Here is a 13,954-nt window from a genome sequence, read left to right as displayed (position 1 = left end):
CAAAAAATTAATTAAAAATAATAAACAGATATAAGAAATAATTTCGACTTAAAGGGAAAAGTAATACGAAAAATGGACTTTTATATAGTTTTTTTTTACAAATCAAATATTTTTTACATCAATAAGCTTTGCCCACTGAAACGCAATTGTGATATTCAGGTCTTCAAGTAACACAATACTAGGTGCATATTAAATATCATTACTGATATATTTTAGCTGCAATCACTTTTTCGATTTAAAATAAGAATATAATATAAATTAAAATAAGATATCGATAACCAAAATATAGATTTCAAAAAATGGAAAATTACTCATTGTCTTAGAAAAATTTTCATTACATTAATACAATTTTACATACATAGAATGAAAGAAAATGTGAGATAAAAAATTAAATTGAATCATGAAAAGGGAATGTTCCAAATTCGACCTATCAGTTTATTAATTCCATGTGTTCAAATATTTTACTCATTATTAAACGGATTGAACGTCTGTGTGAACGTTTTTTTTTATGTTTTGTAGTAGAACTCTATCTACTGCAGTATTTTGAATTAGTTTTTGCCATGTAAATAAAAGAGACAATATTTCAAGCGAAACATTCCTTTGTTCACACACAAAAATAGAGAATATTTTTCGTTATTCTTCGTTATCTTTGCCTAATATTAAATTGGAAAAAAAAGTAATGATGTATAACTTGATGCGACCTGCTATTTTAGAATAATTTTTATTGAAAACTTAAGGAAATTATTTTAAAAATAGTCTCGTTTTGAAAACGTAAGTTACAAAAAATAAATCACATTCTTGCACTGCAAAGAGCCTAACTTTTTGCAAGTTATTTTGTCATCTGTTTATATTTCTTTTCATATTTTCATCAAAGCACAGTTACTTGGTTTTAAGATTTCTTCCAAACTGTTTTTTCCTTATATAGCTTTTTTTAGTTTTATTGATATTTTTAATAAAAATAAATTTAAAAGCTTAAAAAAAACGTTAAAAATAACTGATTTAAAAAAAAAATTGTAATAGAAAGCAAAAAGAATGCTTCTTTGATTCTTCATTAAAATCTAAAATCGGTGCCAAATTAAAGTGAGTAAAAGATTTTACTTGCTTTAAACTTAGCGACTACTTCAAAAAGTTAAAATGAAGGAAAAAAGAAAATTACTTTTATATATTTATTTTATTACTTGTGTTTATTTTATATTTAACATATATTAAACTATTTTATATTTGCTTTTATATTTTATGAATTTAATTCATTTTCTTTTCTTTTTATTCTCAATAATATCCTATTTCCTTAAAATATTTACTATTATTTTTTTTTTTTATTACTGCAGAAAGTAATATTAATTGAATTATTTAATGGTTATAATTTGTCTTAAATAATTATTTTATTATTTTCATTTGCTAGCGACTGTATATTTTAACGTTTATATCTGTTAAAAGTATAAAATTATTAACTAGCACTGAAAAATACATTTGAAATCTGTTTTAGTTGTTGCAAATATGCAATTTTGTTTTGTTTTTTTCAAATAACGAGTAAAAGAAAAGAAAACACATGTAGAAATTGGAGTCAAGCATCTATCATTCTGTTTTTTTTCTCTATCATTCTATTTCTCGTGAAGTAAATTTTACTTCCTTGTTTGATACCTATTTAATAAAAATCAGTAACGCCGTTCAACACTTATAAGGGCACAAATCACACAAGTAATTAAACAAAGATACCAAGCAAACAAACCAATAATAATTATATGTTGTCAACAATATGTTGAAGAAGATAGTTAAAAAAAAATAATAAAAATAGTTACACTAATGATTTTTCAAAGCAGAAATCTCTTAAAAATTAAATGTATAAATTGTGATTATTATAAACAAAACACCTTAGCATTTTTCAGTATGTATACTACAAAAAAAAAAAAATCAGGTAAAGGAAAAATTAAATAGGGAAGCTAAACGGAGATGAAAAGAAAATCGATTGAATTCTTTAATTTAGCAAGGGAAATTTAAACTTGAGGCACTCTCAACCACTTTAAACACTCAGATGTAAACTCCCTCATTAATTTGGGGACGAAGAAAGCGAAACAATTTACCGCACTGAAAAATTCATTGACGAAATAAGTACATTAAATACTTAGCAGTGAACTTTTCTCGTATTTCATGATGCTTAATGGGTTTTATTTTTTAAAGAAACCTTAATAATATAAACAACTTCGCCTGCTTATAGCTACAGCATTAATTTATTGCACTGTAGGCCTTAGTACTTTTGATTGTTTACTCTTATAAATGTATAACTGCAATAAAAAATATCTATACATTACGTGTAAAACTTGCATCTATAAGTTTAAATAAACAGTTTTACCATAATTTTACGAGTTGAATTTTAATATTAAAATCAATGCAGTCTATGGCAAGCTGCGAGGCCTTCCTACATTCTTTATAAAAATCAAAAATTGTTCCTTCACCACTTGAGTTCCAAATTCTTTTTTATCCTATTTTTTATAACTTCATCATAAATACTATAAAATACTCTAAGTTGTTATCTGCTCATTTTCTAAATAAATTCGTTTCACAGTCTCTTTTATTGAGTTATTATTTATTCTGTAATTTCCGCATCAAAAGGGAAACGATGTAAGTTAATTATAAACAGCCATAAAATTATCAAATAATAAACATTTAAGTTTCTAAGTACCAATACACAATAGAAAACGTTAACACAATGGTAATTACTGTTTTTTTTATGTTCTACCAAAAAACACATTTAAAATTTTAAATCTACTTACCTAACAAATATTAGAAGTAAATGGTTTTTTAATTATATTACATTTGTATTGTTACAAAATCTATTATAAGTAACTGTGTTTGAGTGATTTGTTTATACTGGCTAAAACAGAATAAATAATTTTTTTTTTTTTTTTTAATATTGGTTTTCACACTTCAAACCACAATATCTGATGTAATTATAAAACCTAATAATGCTGAATTTAAATATATAAAGAAATCTGATACTCAGTTTTATAATTTTATTTATCAGACTAGTTGTGTGCTAGTAGTTTTAATTCTATTACTAACTGTTAAATAGGATAAATTTAAGTTAATATTAGCTGTAAATCTATTACCTAGAAGCAGAAATTTTATTCTAGAAATTAATGACGAATAATACTGTAACATTTTTTTTTTTTGTTCAACAGCCAGTATATTTACAATCGGCTCCTTAAGTGGAACCATAAGCAAATAGTTTGATAATGAGGACAAGATTAGGGGTTCTTAAGGAACTCCCATAATAAGTAAATCATAATCAGTAATCTAAATATATTATAAAAAATAATTTCTGCCAACACTTCACAGTCCACAAAAACGAAACATTAATAAATAAAAATAATATCACCAGATTTGGCGTTGTCATTTATCAAATTGTCACGCAGTATCCCCTAACTCAAGCAAATGGAGACATTTCAATCTTCGACGTCCCTGCTGTTATCAAGCCGATTGATTGCTAAGTGGTTGACGTGATTTTCAAGTCGTTACTGGTACGTAACATTGCGCTGTCTCATAACCTCATGAACCATCAGAAGCTCTAAATATTCGTGAATTTCATTATTCCGTGTGAACCATGGTGCCTCTGCAATTGCTCTCGTTACTTTATTTTGGAAGCGTTATATGGTATCTATGTTATTATTACTTGCTGTTCCACACAGTTCCATACCATAAGTGCAGATTGGTCGTAGGATAACCTTGTAAATCAGTAATCTATTGGATAACGTGAGGCGTAAGTTTCTCCGTAGCAGCCAATGTTCCCTATACTTCTCGTTTAGTTGATTTCTCTTCATCCTCATGTGAATCATTCGGGTAAAATGCAGATCTAGGTGAAGTCCTAGGTACCACAAACTCTCCTCTATTTTTGGGATCAAGACAACATCCATGTAAACACTGGGACAGTCACCCTTTCGCATGGCGAATGTGACATGCTTTGATTTATCCTGATTAACTTTAATCCTCTATTCTTTCTGCCATGCGCAGACAAGATGTAATGCCATTTACATCTCCCGCGAGGCTACGCCAGGATCATTGACGCCAGGATCATCAGGATGATTGACATCATCTTCGATGATGTCAAGGATAGCAGTTTCATCGGAAAATGTAGTGTCGAAGCAATCTTCCAGAGCTGGAAGGTCCGCTGTGAATATGGAGTATAACACAGGACGTAGTACAGAGCCCTGAAGGACAACCGACCTAATCTCAAAGAATTTCGGTAACTTATTACATCTTACCTGAGTGAAACCTCACTCAAGATAATTCCGTAAGACAAGGTAGTAGGATTGAGAAAGTTTTAATTTTAATTTATAGAGCAAGCCAGACAACTATACCACATCAAAGGCCTGTTTGATGTCTAAGAATGCCGCCGAACAGAATTTCCTTTTCTCGAGACATCCATTTATGATCTTGAAGGCTAAAGAGATTGTTCGATCGTGGAGTGGACGTATCTGGAACCAAATTGGTTGTCCGGAATTATCTCCTTGAATAATTAACAATAGCCTGAAGCCCTTCCGCTTTGTAAAGGGTGGGGAAGACAATCAAACAGCTTATTGTTCCAGGAAGGCCATCCAACAGCTGAAGGGCAGGGACTCCTCCAACCTGTGCTTTATGTTAATCCGACCATCCGGCAAACTATCGAGTCTGCAGAGTATACCAAGAAATATTAGAGAGGAAACGAACGCAAAAGAGGAATTGAAACTCACAACTTGCTCCGACAGTTAAATCATTAGACGTAGGGCGACTGGCCTCGTGTTTGATGATACAAATTTCTCCACGTTGTGTCACAGAGCGCCTGGGACCGTCAGCGCAAAGCCTGATTTCTCTTTATAGAACATATGCTACTGCAGCTGGCCGTAATGGTGAGAATAATCTAGACTGGTTAGACAGGCTTCCATCAAATATAGCTTTCCTAGTACAACAGATTAGAAGTCTAATAACCTTGCTTACACAAGTACTTTCAAAAATCTTAATGACATAATTTCTCCGGATCGTTGCATGGAATAAAAACGGCCTGCTTTCTAGGTGGGAAGAACTAGAAATTATGCCATTACCAATTCTCTGGACATAATACTAGTATCAGAGACGCACTTTACAGACCGGAATTACCTTAAACTTCAAGGTTTTTTAGTGTGTATAACAAATCACCCAGACGGGAGAGCCCATGGTGGAACTGCGATACTGGTTAGGAATTCTCTTAGGCATCACCAACTTCCAGGTTCCTGCATTAGCCAGATTCAGGCAACAACTGTTGAAGTTTCAGATTGATTGGGACCTATAAGACTGTCCGCGGTGTACTGTCCTCCGCACTATACTATAACTAAAGAGTTGTTCTCCAATTACTTTGCATACACTAGGTTTATCGTTGAGGGACTGGAACGCGATAGACCCGTTGTGTGGTTTGCAGTTGACAACTAGCAGGGGAAGGATATCGTGGAGGTGTGTTCAAAATCTACATCTGGACGTATTATCGGGATTTCAGCCGAAATACTGGCCTACGGACCTAACGAAGATCCCGGATTTACTTGACTTTTTAACCACTTCAGGTTTAACATCTGCATTCACTCTAGTAGAAAATAGCTATGATTTGACGTCCGACCACTCAACCATTTTACTTACAGTGAGCACGACGGTTTTGAAGAGGAAAAGGAGGCCTACCCTGCATATGAAACGAACAGATTTGGTATCGTATCAGGACTGGATCGAGGAGAAACAGATCGACCCACTTCCCCTAGTTACCCCTGAAGATATTGATTATGCAACGTACTATCTAAAGTCGGTCTTGCAGGAAGGTGTATTGCGATCTACACCTGAAAATGTACATTCAACCAGAAACAATACCTATCCGAGAGAAGTGATAGATCTAGTTGACTCAAAACGGCGTCTCAGACAAAATTGCCAGCAATTCAGGAAGCCAGAAGACAAAACACTTCTTAATAGAGGTGCGAGGAGGTTGAGGAGATTGCTGAAGGATATCAGAGACAAAACATTCAAGGAATACATCGGAAAACTTTTTAACCTGAATTGACTCTTATGCACCTTATGGAAGGCTACGAAGGGACTACAACGATCTCCAAGAACGCTTTATGCTCTACAGGGACGTATCATGGATGAGGAATGTCAAAGAGAAGACTGGCCTATTTGCTCCACACTTGGGCGAAACATTCCTATCTCACGATGACACGGGACCTAGTGATGAGGATATCGAGAACTTATTAGCGAGAAAAATTCCAGTTACCTTTCCGATTAGACATATCTCAACAAGGGAATTACTGAAACTAATCAACCAGGGAATGCAACTAAAGAAAGTCCTGGGTTTTGTCTTAGTGATGCATAAAATGCTTGACATGCTACTCCTTAAAGGCAACACGTACATTAAGGATCTGTTTAACGCTGTTCAGCAGACGTCTTACTTTCCAGCGGAATGGAAGTTATCACAGGTGGTAATGATATTGAAACCAATGAAGCCTGCACAGGAGGTTTCTTCTTACTGGCCAATTAGCCTCTTACCAGTCATACCTAAATTATCTGAAAAGCTGTTTCTTCGCAGGCTTAGACCAGTTTTAGAGAAAAAGTCGATGTAGGGTCTTTAGTTACCTGTGGTGTGCATTTATTAAATCCTTCACTGGATGCCCGTGGCTTTCAATTTCTTCCTTGATCATTAATCGATTAAACTCGATTCCAGTGGAATCGATTGGTGCAGGTTCCTAATCACGACACGAAAGACTCATTGATCCTTTCTAGTGAAGATATGGCCTATTAAACCATGTTCTTGAAATATATTTATGATTTTCTTGTACGCTTCAGTATCTTTAGAAGTTATTCTAAGTTGGTTACCCCCTACCATTAGAATGTTGTAATCCCCCTTACATATGACCGTTTCTAACAGTTCGTACAACCTTAGCACATCATTTATCTCGTAAAGTGCAATAGGTGGGGGCTGACGGTTCCCGTTTGGTTCGTAATATTCGTATCCTCTAATGGAAAGCCAATATATTTATTTGATATGGGTAATCCACCATTGCTAGGATTATGAATTGCAGTTTGTTTTCTCGGCATAGGTATGGTTCTTCACTGACACTGGTTCCATAATTACACTGCCGTTATTGCTTGAATTTCCGGATAGATTGTTTGCTATATCATCTCTAATTTGTTTTCTACTTGCTACCCTTCTCGGATCTCTATTCGACAACAGCAACGGATCACGTTTTCTAGGTTTTATTTGATAATCTCCACAATCAGATACTTTTCCGTCGATCATAATCTGGTGATGGTAACTGATCCACAGATAGCCTAGGCAACCCAACAGGTTACCTAAATCATAAGGTATTCGAAAAAAATTAATTAAATGTTGCAAACCAAAAACGTAACTATTAGAAACATAAAACACACTAAACAGAACGCAATAAACAAAGAATAGAACGATATATAAACAAAATAACTTGAAAAAAGGATTTTTGTGCAGAACTAATTATCTAAACCAATTTGCCGCCCTAACCACATGTTAGAATTGTAACACGTAGTTAAAAAGGAAAAAATTATTCGAACAAATGTATAAAAAAAAAGAAGAGAATAAAGAGTAAATAAGTTGATTATACTTTCATAAGGAAGAAGATTACTTCTGTCCAGATAAAGTAAAAGTAACTCATTGGAACCCATCATTTAGTGATGAAGTCGTCATTGCAAATCGGCTGATTTCGAAGTCGAGAGTTCTAAGGTTCAAATTCTAGTAAAAGCAGTTACTTTTATACGGATTTGAATACTAGATCATGGATACCGGTGTTCTTTGGTGGTTGCATTTCAATTAACCACACATCTCAGGAATGGTCGACCTGAGACAGTGCAACACTACACTACTTTTACATTCATACATATTTAATTATAAATACACTTTTTTTACAATCAGAGGTTATTAATTATTAATAAATCAATATATACCACTTATGATACATTGTTGAAAAACTGTCAGTAAGGCCTGATTACTGCAGTTAAGAAAACATCCAAAATCCAATTTATTTTGTGGGGAGGTGCGCAAATAGATGTTACAACAGTCCTAAATCCAAAATTTCAACATTCTACGGAATTGTTTTTTTGTGTTATGCGAGATACAAGTACGTATAGACAGACAATCACGCCGAAACTAGTCAAAGCGGATATTTCCATTGCAATCTGAATAACAAGATTTTTCCCGATCACATTACTTAAGAAAGTAAGAAAGCTAAGAAAATTCAGGGATGCTCAAAATGGATATTTCCAATGAAAGTTGAAAACCGAAATTTTTCGCGATCATAATATTTCCTTTACTTTGTACAAGGAACTTAAAAGAAAAAAGATAAAGTAAAAAAAAGTGGAATAAAGGAACTTGCTTTTAGCGGCTGCTAACTGGCTGTAACTCTTGTCATTCAGATATATTCGTATATTTGAATAACTGTTAGTGCAGCATGACTCAGCCGAAGAAATTAGCAAACTCTTTATATTCTAAAAATAACAATTATTTGTGTAATGTATTTTTTGCAACTTATCAATAGCTATTTAAACATATTTATATTAGTTAGTTAATAATCGATCAGTAGGATAAATAGTTAAAAAAGAACGATTTGGCGGCACTACTTTGCAATGACTGTTGGTTGGATTATTTAACTTGATTTTTAAACAATATATATACGAGTAATATTTACTAAATGCAAACCATTAAAATTTGAATGGAATAGTGACGGTAAAGTAAAATCATAGAAGTGGACCCAAAATTTCGTAATACGAAAAACAAGTTCCTGTTCAACAAATACCTGTTCAATGACGGAAGTACATATTATGTACTGAAATATACATATGGCTGGCGATGGTGAAGCGTTAGTGACAACTGAATGCATCAATGGACCAGTGAGCCAGTTTTGAATTTTAACAACTTTTTTGCACTTTCAACATTTTTTCACTTTCTTCGTCTTAAATCGGTTTGATGATGTTTACCGGGGGTAATTCTTTACCCAACAATATCTCGTTTATCAGTTTTTGTGTTGATGGCATCTTATAACTGATGCACATACCTTTCCTTGGCGTATTATAAATAGAAAGATAGATATTTGTTCTGGTGAAAATCGATGTTTGAAACAACAGTATACTCGTATAAAACATTTCTACACTTCAAATCTGATTTCGTCCATATTTGACTAATACTTTTTTTTTTAAATCCACTTAGAACATGGAAGAGCGAAATAGATCAACAAATTCCTTAAAATATAGTTATTCACTTGTAATATATTTCCAGTAACAGAAGGTGAAATTTAAAATAAGACCCACTTGTGAAATAAAAACGCAACTAAAAGAAGTAGAATTACGTGTTCAATGTAGATCCGTGCAGCATTTTGTAGATAGAATATTTTAACATACGTGCACATTGACATTTTGCACAGCTTAATTTTATAGTAGATTTATCCAGCGTTTCTTAGCTTAGCTATTTTAAATATACATGTATTTATGATTAACGATTATTTTTCTATATCAAAATAATATCTACATGATAAAATGAGGGAAAATATTTCCAATAAATGTGCACGTTCGTTCAAACATTAACTTTGCTGAACTTTTTCTGTGCTTAATTATTATTAGTGCTAGAAGAAAAATAATTCTTTTATTTTTTTTTATTCATATAACTTGATTTTGTCAGCCCGATATGGTAAAATAGTTTCACTTCATATATATTTTTCGCTCAATCATACCGAAAACAACAGAATAGCAGATTTACGTAAAAAGCAGAACATATATTTAAACTTTTTTTTCTTTTAGTCAATTGATTGATTTATTACTCCCTTCCATTCTTTTCTATTGTTTCCAAAGCTAGTAAACCTTCTACATCCGAAATTCGAGTACTAAATTGTTTTATTATTTAATTTTTATCTTCCTTTATAGTTTCTTTAACTTTAATGAATTAAATCTAGATCACCTAATAATATGATTCCATGAGTCCAGTTTTTTTTTTCTTTATTTTTTATTTTACCAGGATCCACCCCAAATCGTTCTGTTTTCTGGTTCACCTAAACCTTTTGTGTTCTTACTTTATCAGTTCATTTCAGATTCAATACCCGTTTCTTTCAAAATAAATATTAGAATAACGTTTAATTATTCACTTTTATATTCAAAATTTGTTTTACGGAAAGACCCTTTTTTAAGAATGATAAAACATAATTACTGAATTTCACGGAAGTATTTCTATTTATCTTTTCCTACTTGAAACCTTTTTTTTTATTATCCTTCTTATAATCTTACGGTGCTTAGCAGACCAAATTATTTTTGTTTTTATATTAACAATCATTTAAATAATCCACAATTGTAAAAAATAAAAACAACATTAGTTTTTTTAAAAATCGAAATAATAGGTTTATTAATGGTGACGGAGTTTTTACTAAGCATATTTTTTTTCGTGAGATCGTATCAAAACTCTTACGACCTAATTAGAGATATGCTATTGAAGAATAGACAACAGTAGGATAAAACTTAGTTTATTTATACATAAAACATTCTCAAAACAGAAACGGCCGTAACTTAAAGTAGAGGTATTCCTAAGGGTTATACCGAAAAGGGTTTATTTGCTAGAAACCCACTCTTACTTCAAACAGGGAAATTGAATTAAACTAATTTCTTTTCAAAACATTTCTTCAAACTCAAACAATCGATCGAAGTAAGCCGGTTACTTCTAATGGTTTTTCACTGATGCGTATCTATAGATAAATATTTCTTTTGGTTAATTTTTTTCATCTCCTTTACTATCTAAAATATTATAAAAATTATCATATTTTATTCATTTCCTCCCCCCCCCCCCCCAAACCAAATATTGATTGATACTAATTTTGTTATCAATATATTTCTTTTGAATATGGAAATGTTTTTTTAAAAAGTGAAAAATTCTAAATCTGACCGGGATCTTTGCTATAAAGATCAACAAATTTGAAATGTACTTTTTTTTCCAACAGCATTCAGTAGAGACAAATCGTAATAATACGACATCAAAACTGATGAAAATCTAAATGTAAAAGTAAAAAAAGATTTCTATACAAAATTATTAAGACCTCATTATTTTATTTATTCTTTTATTTCCCCGTTGCACTCTCTGGTAACAGGCGGGGTTTTATCTTCTGCGGGTGTACTTCTGTGATCAAAGCTGTAGATTATGTGTACACATCTTTGGTGAGTATCTTACGTACAATTCTGGCTGTGGCCAATAGTACGGTACTCTGTATCGCTTCAACAACGCAATTATTTTTTTCCATTGCTTTATTTAGAATTTTCTTCTGAATTTTGTCTTCTATGGTATGACACTTGTTACCAGAACAAGACAGAACTGATATAAAAGCTAATGAATTGTTCTGTTTTTGCACCTTGATCTCCTCCATTCCGAGGTTCATGTATTTTTCCTTCTTCGTTTCTACCGTCTTTACGATGCCTCTCTGTTGAGCACAGCTGTATCAACCCGGAGCGTTATCTTCTTTTTGTTTACATATTCTGTTATATGTGGTCTGATTGCTGTCGTTGTTTTATCTGTTATTATTGTTCTTTCCCAACATCCTTCGACTTCCACGTTTTCTATTTCATTTCCAGGTTCAAATTAAAATATGGCTCACCTTTTATCCTTATGTATATTCTCATCAGTGTCCTACGCAGCACTTTTGACACATTATTATGTCTTTCAGTGTACGCTACTTTGTTTAGCTTTTCCATACCTAGATTATATGCTGCTTAGTTTTTTTTTTTCACGTATACTCAGCATTTCTCATCTTCTTTCTCTTTGGTTATATACTTTTTGCAGTTATTTGTGCTAAAGACCTGATCTTAAATGGCCATTATGAAATCGTCGTTTTCTGGTAAAAGTATTGTTTTTTCAGCCACAATAACAAGGCGATTTTATTTGTTCCTTCTATTATTTGTTATTATTATTATTAATATTAATATATAATAATATATTCATGTATATGAATATATTCATGTATATGATTCATGTTTTTGAGTAAGCCTACTTCTTGAATCTAATTGAAAAATCCTTTAAATTTGATAAAAACGTATATACTCGTAGTTGCTTCTAATTGTTATTATAACCCCGAAATGCAATATGTAAAAATTTTACTGAAATTCGAAATTTCACAGCTATTTTTTGTTGTTCTTTGATTTTTTTAAATGTTTTTCGTTAAAAAAATAATGAATTGTAATAAAAACAATTAAATTTAAAAGTAAAAATCATTTTGTGTACATTTTATTCGAATATTTTTACAATTCTCCTTTCGTTATTTTTATTGTTAGCTACAATACTGTATTTAAGAGAGAAAAACGAAAAGCTTTTGTTATTACAAGTGAGAGAGGAAGTAAAGTAATATGTGTTGTGGGTGAAAATCTGAAGATAATGAAAAACGTATTGTAAGTTTATTGTTATTATTACTATTGATCGCCATAAAATTAAGCTTTGATTATAAGCAATATAAACACTGCAAATAAAAGACAACAAAAAATGTTTGGTTTGCTGACCTCTAAATAATCAAAATAAAATTACGGTATATTATTTTACATTTTGTTAGTGTGTAATAAACCTGCTTTAAATGTTTATAGATGCTTTATAAAATGCTTTAAAAAAAAATATTTTTGTAACTGTAATTGTTATAGTACTAACAGGTGAGGCAGAAAAAACTGATAATTTTAAGAATGTAAATAATGCAGTAATTACAAGCAAAATGTTTTCATTCATGCGGTAGTGCATTAACACTATTCCTGTGCGTTATTACTGTGCTAGTGCATAAATATGAATACATACATACATATTAAAGTCACATGTATCCTATTATTGTTAGAAGAAGCATTTTTTTTTATTTTCACCAAACTTAATACGTAAAATAACATCTTGTAAATATGGTCCATTGTGATCCACATTCAGCTTAAGTTGGTCGTTCAAACTTCCCATTAAGTTTCGGGACATGCTTCCCGGTATGGCGGCCACTTCACATTAAATCATTGCTTTTATTTCGGTTTATTAACACAGTTTTCCGGCGTATACGTTGGTTTTTAAATTACCCCATAGGAACAAGTCAAATACTGAATGATTGGGTGAAGAGGATGGAAAGTTATTTTCTAAGTATGGAAATTAACCTTTCCGGAAACATCCTTCTTAATACTTCAATTAAAACTCTAATCGTGTGGGTATCTGCTCTGTCTTGTTGGACCACAGTTCACTCGGTTCATAGATTTTCTGTAAAATCTGTAGCGAGAAAGTTCTGGAACATAGAAGTGTACCGATCTGCTTTTAATGTGACTGTCTGACCACCTTCTTCAAAGTAATACAGGCTGATTATCCCAACTTCGCCACCCTACACCTCATTAAAACTTGTGTACTAAGTGGACACTCATAAAGCCTCCCTGAATTTTGATTGAAGCAATAGAGGAAATTTATCATTAAATAACCCAATAGGTGGAACTGGTTTCGTCATTGATAGGACTACAATGTTTTCTGTCATAATTTCTAACATCGTCTTTGCGAAAAAAGCTCATCCTTTTTCCCAATAAAGAGGGGTCAATTCTTAAAGAACCGTTACTTTATTATAGTAATAATGTCAGAATGCAGTACCCTTCAGACAGTTCGGTTGGGAATGTTCAGACTGGAGGTATGTTGGTGCACCCAAATTCGAAGGCTAACTTCAACGAAGGTTATCTTGACTGTTCAACGTTATCCGATGTTGATGGAATTTTCTCTGAGTGAGCATGACAGATTCGTTATATTTTTAAATCGTTTCCACAGCAAATGGGTGAACCTAAAATTGATAATAGTACAGTAGTTTGAGGTATTTCTAGTGTCTGGTAAAGAGATGATTGGAATAGTAAGAATACGTTAAAAGTATTTTAACAACTGTCTATCTAGACTATATTCATTGCCGCAAGAACAATAAAATAAATGAAATGG

General features: G+C 32.0%; 1 protein-coding gene across 1 annotated transcript in view; it reads right to left on the bottom strand.

Annotated features, from left to right (window-relative positions):
- Positions 1 to 13,954, bottom strand: part of LOC142321180 (uncharacterized) — a 355,594-nt gene that overhangs the window by 284,108 nt on the left and 57,532 nt on the right. The window contains exons 2-3 of the mRNA XM_075359173.1: positions 7,101 to 7,335; positions 4,030 to 4,221 (exon numbers count right to left, since the gene is read on the bottom strand). Of these exons, the coding sequence (XP_075215288.1) occupies positions 4,030 to 4,221; positions 7,101 to 7,335 (427 nt within the window). The remainder of the gene's footprint in view (positions 1 to 4,029; positions 4,222 to 7,100; positions 7,336 to 13,954) is intronic.

The sequence above is a fragment of the Lycorma delicatula genome, chromosome 3 (genome assembly GCF_047948215.1).
Source record: "Lycorma delicatula isolate Av1 chromosome 3, ASM4794821v1, whole genome shotgun sequence".
In the NCBI taxonomy this organism is placed as follows: domain Eukaryota; kingdom Metazoa; phylum Arthropoda; class Insecta; order Hemiptera; family Fulgoridae; genus Lycorma; species Lycorma delicatula.
The sequence above is the reverse complement of the archived record's forward strand: the minus strand, read 5'-3'. Positions and strand labels throughout refer to the sequence as shown.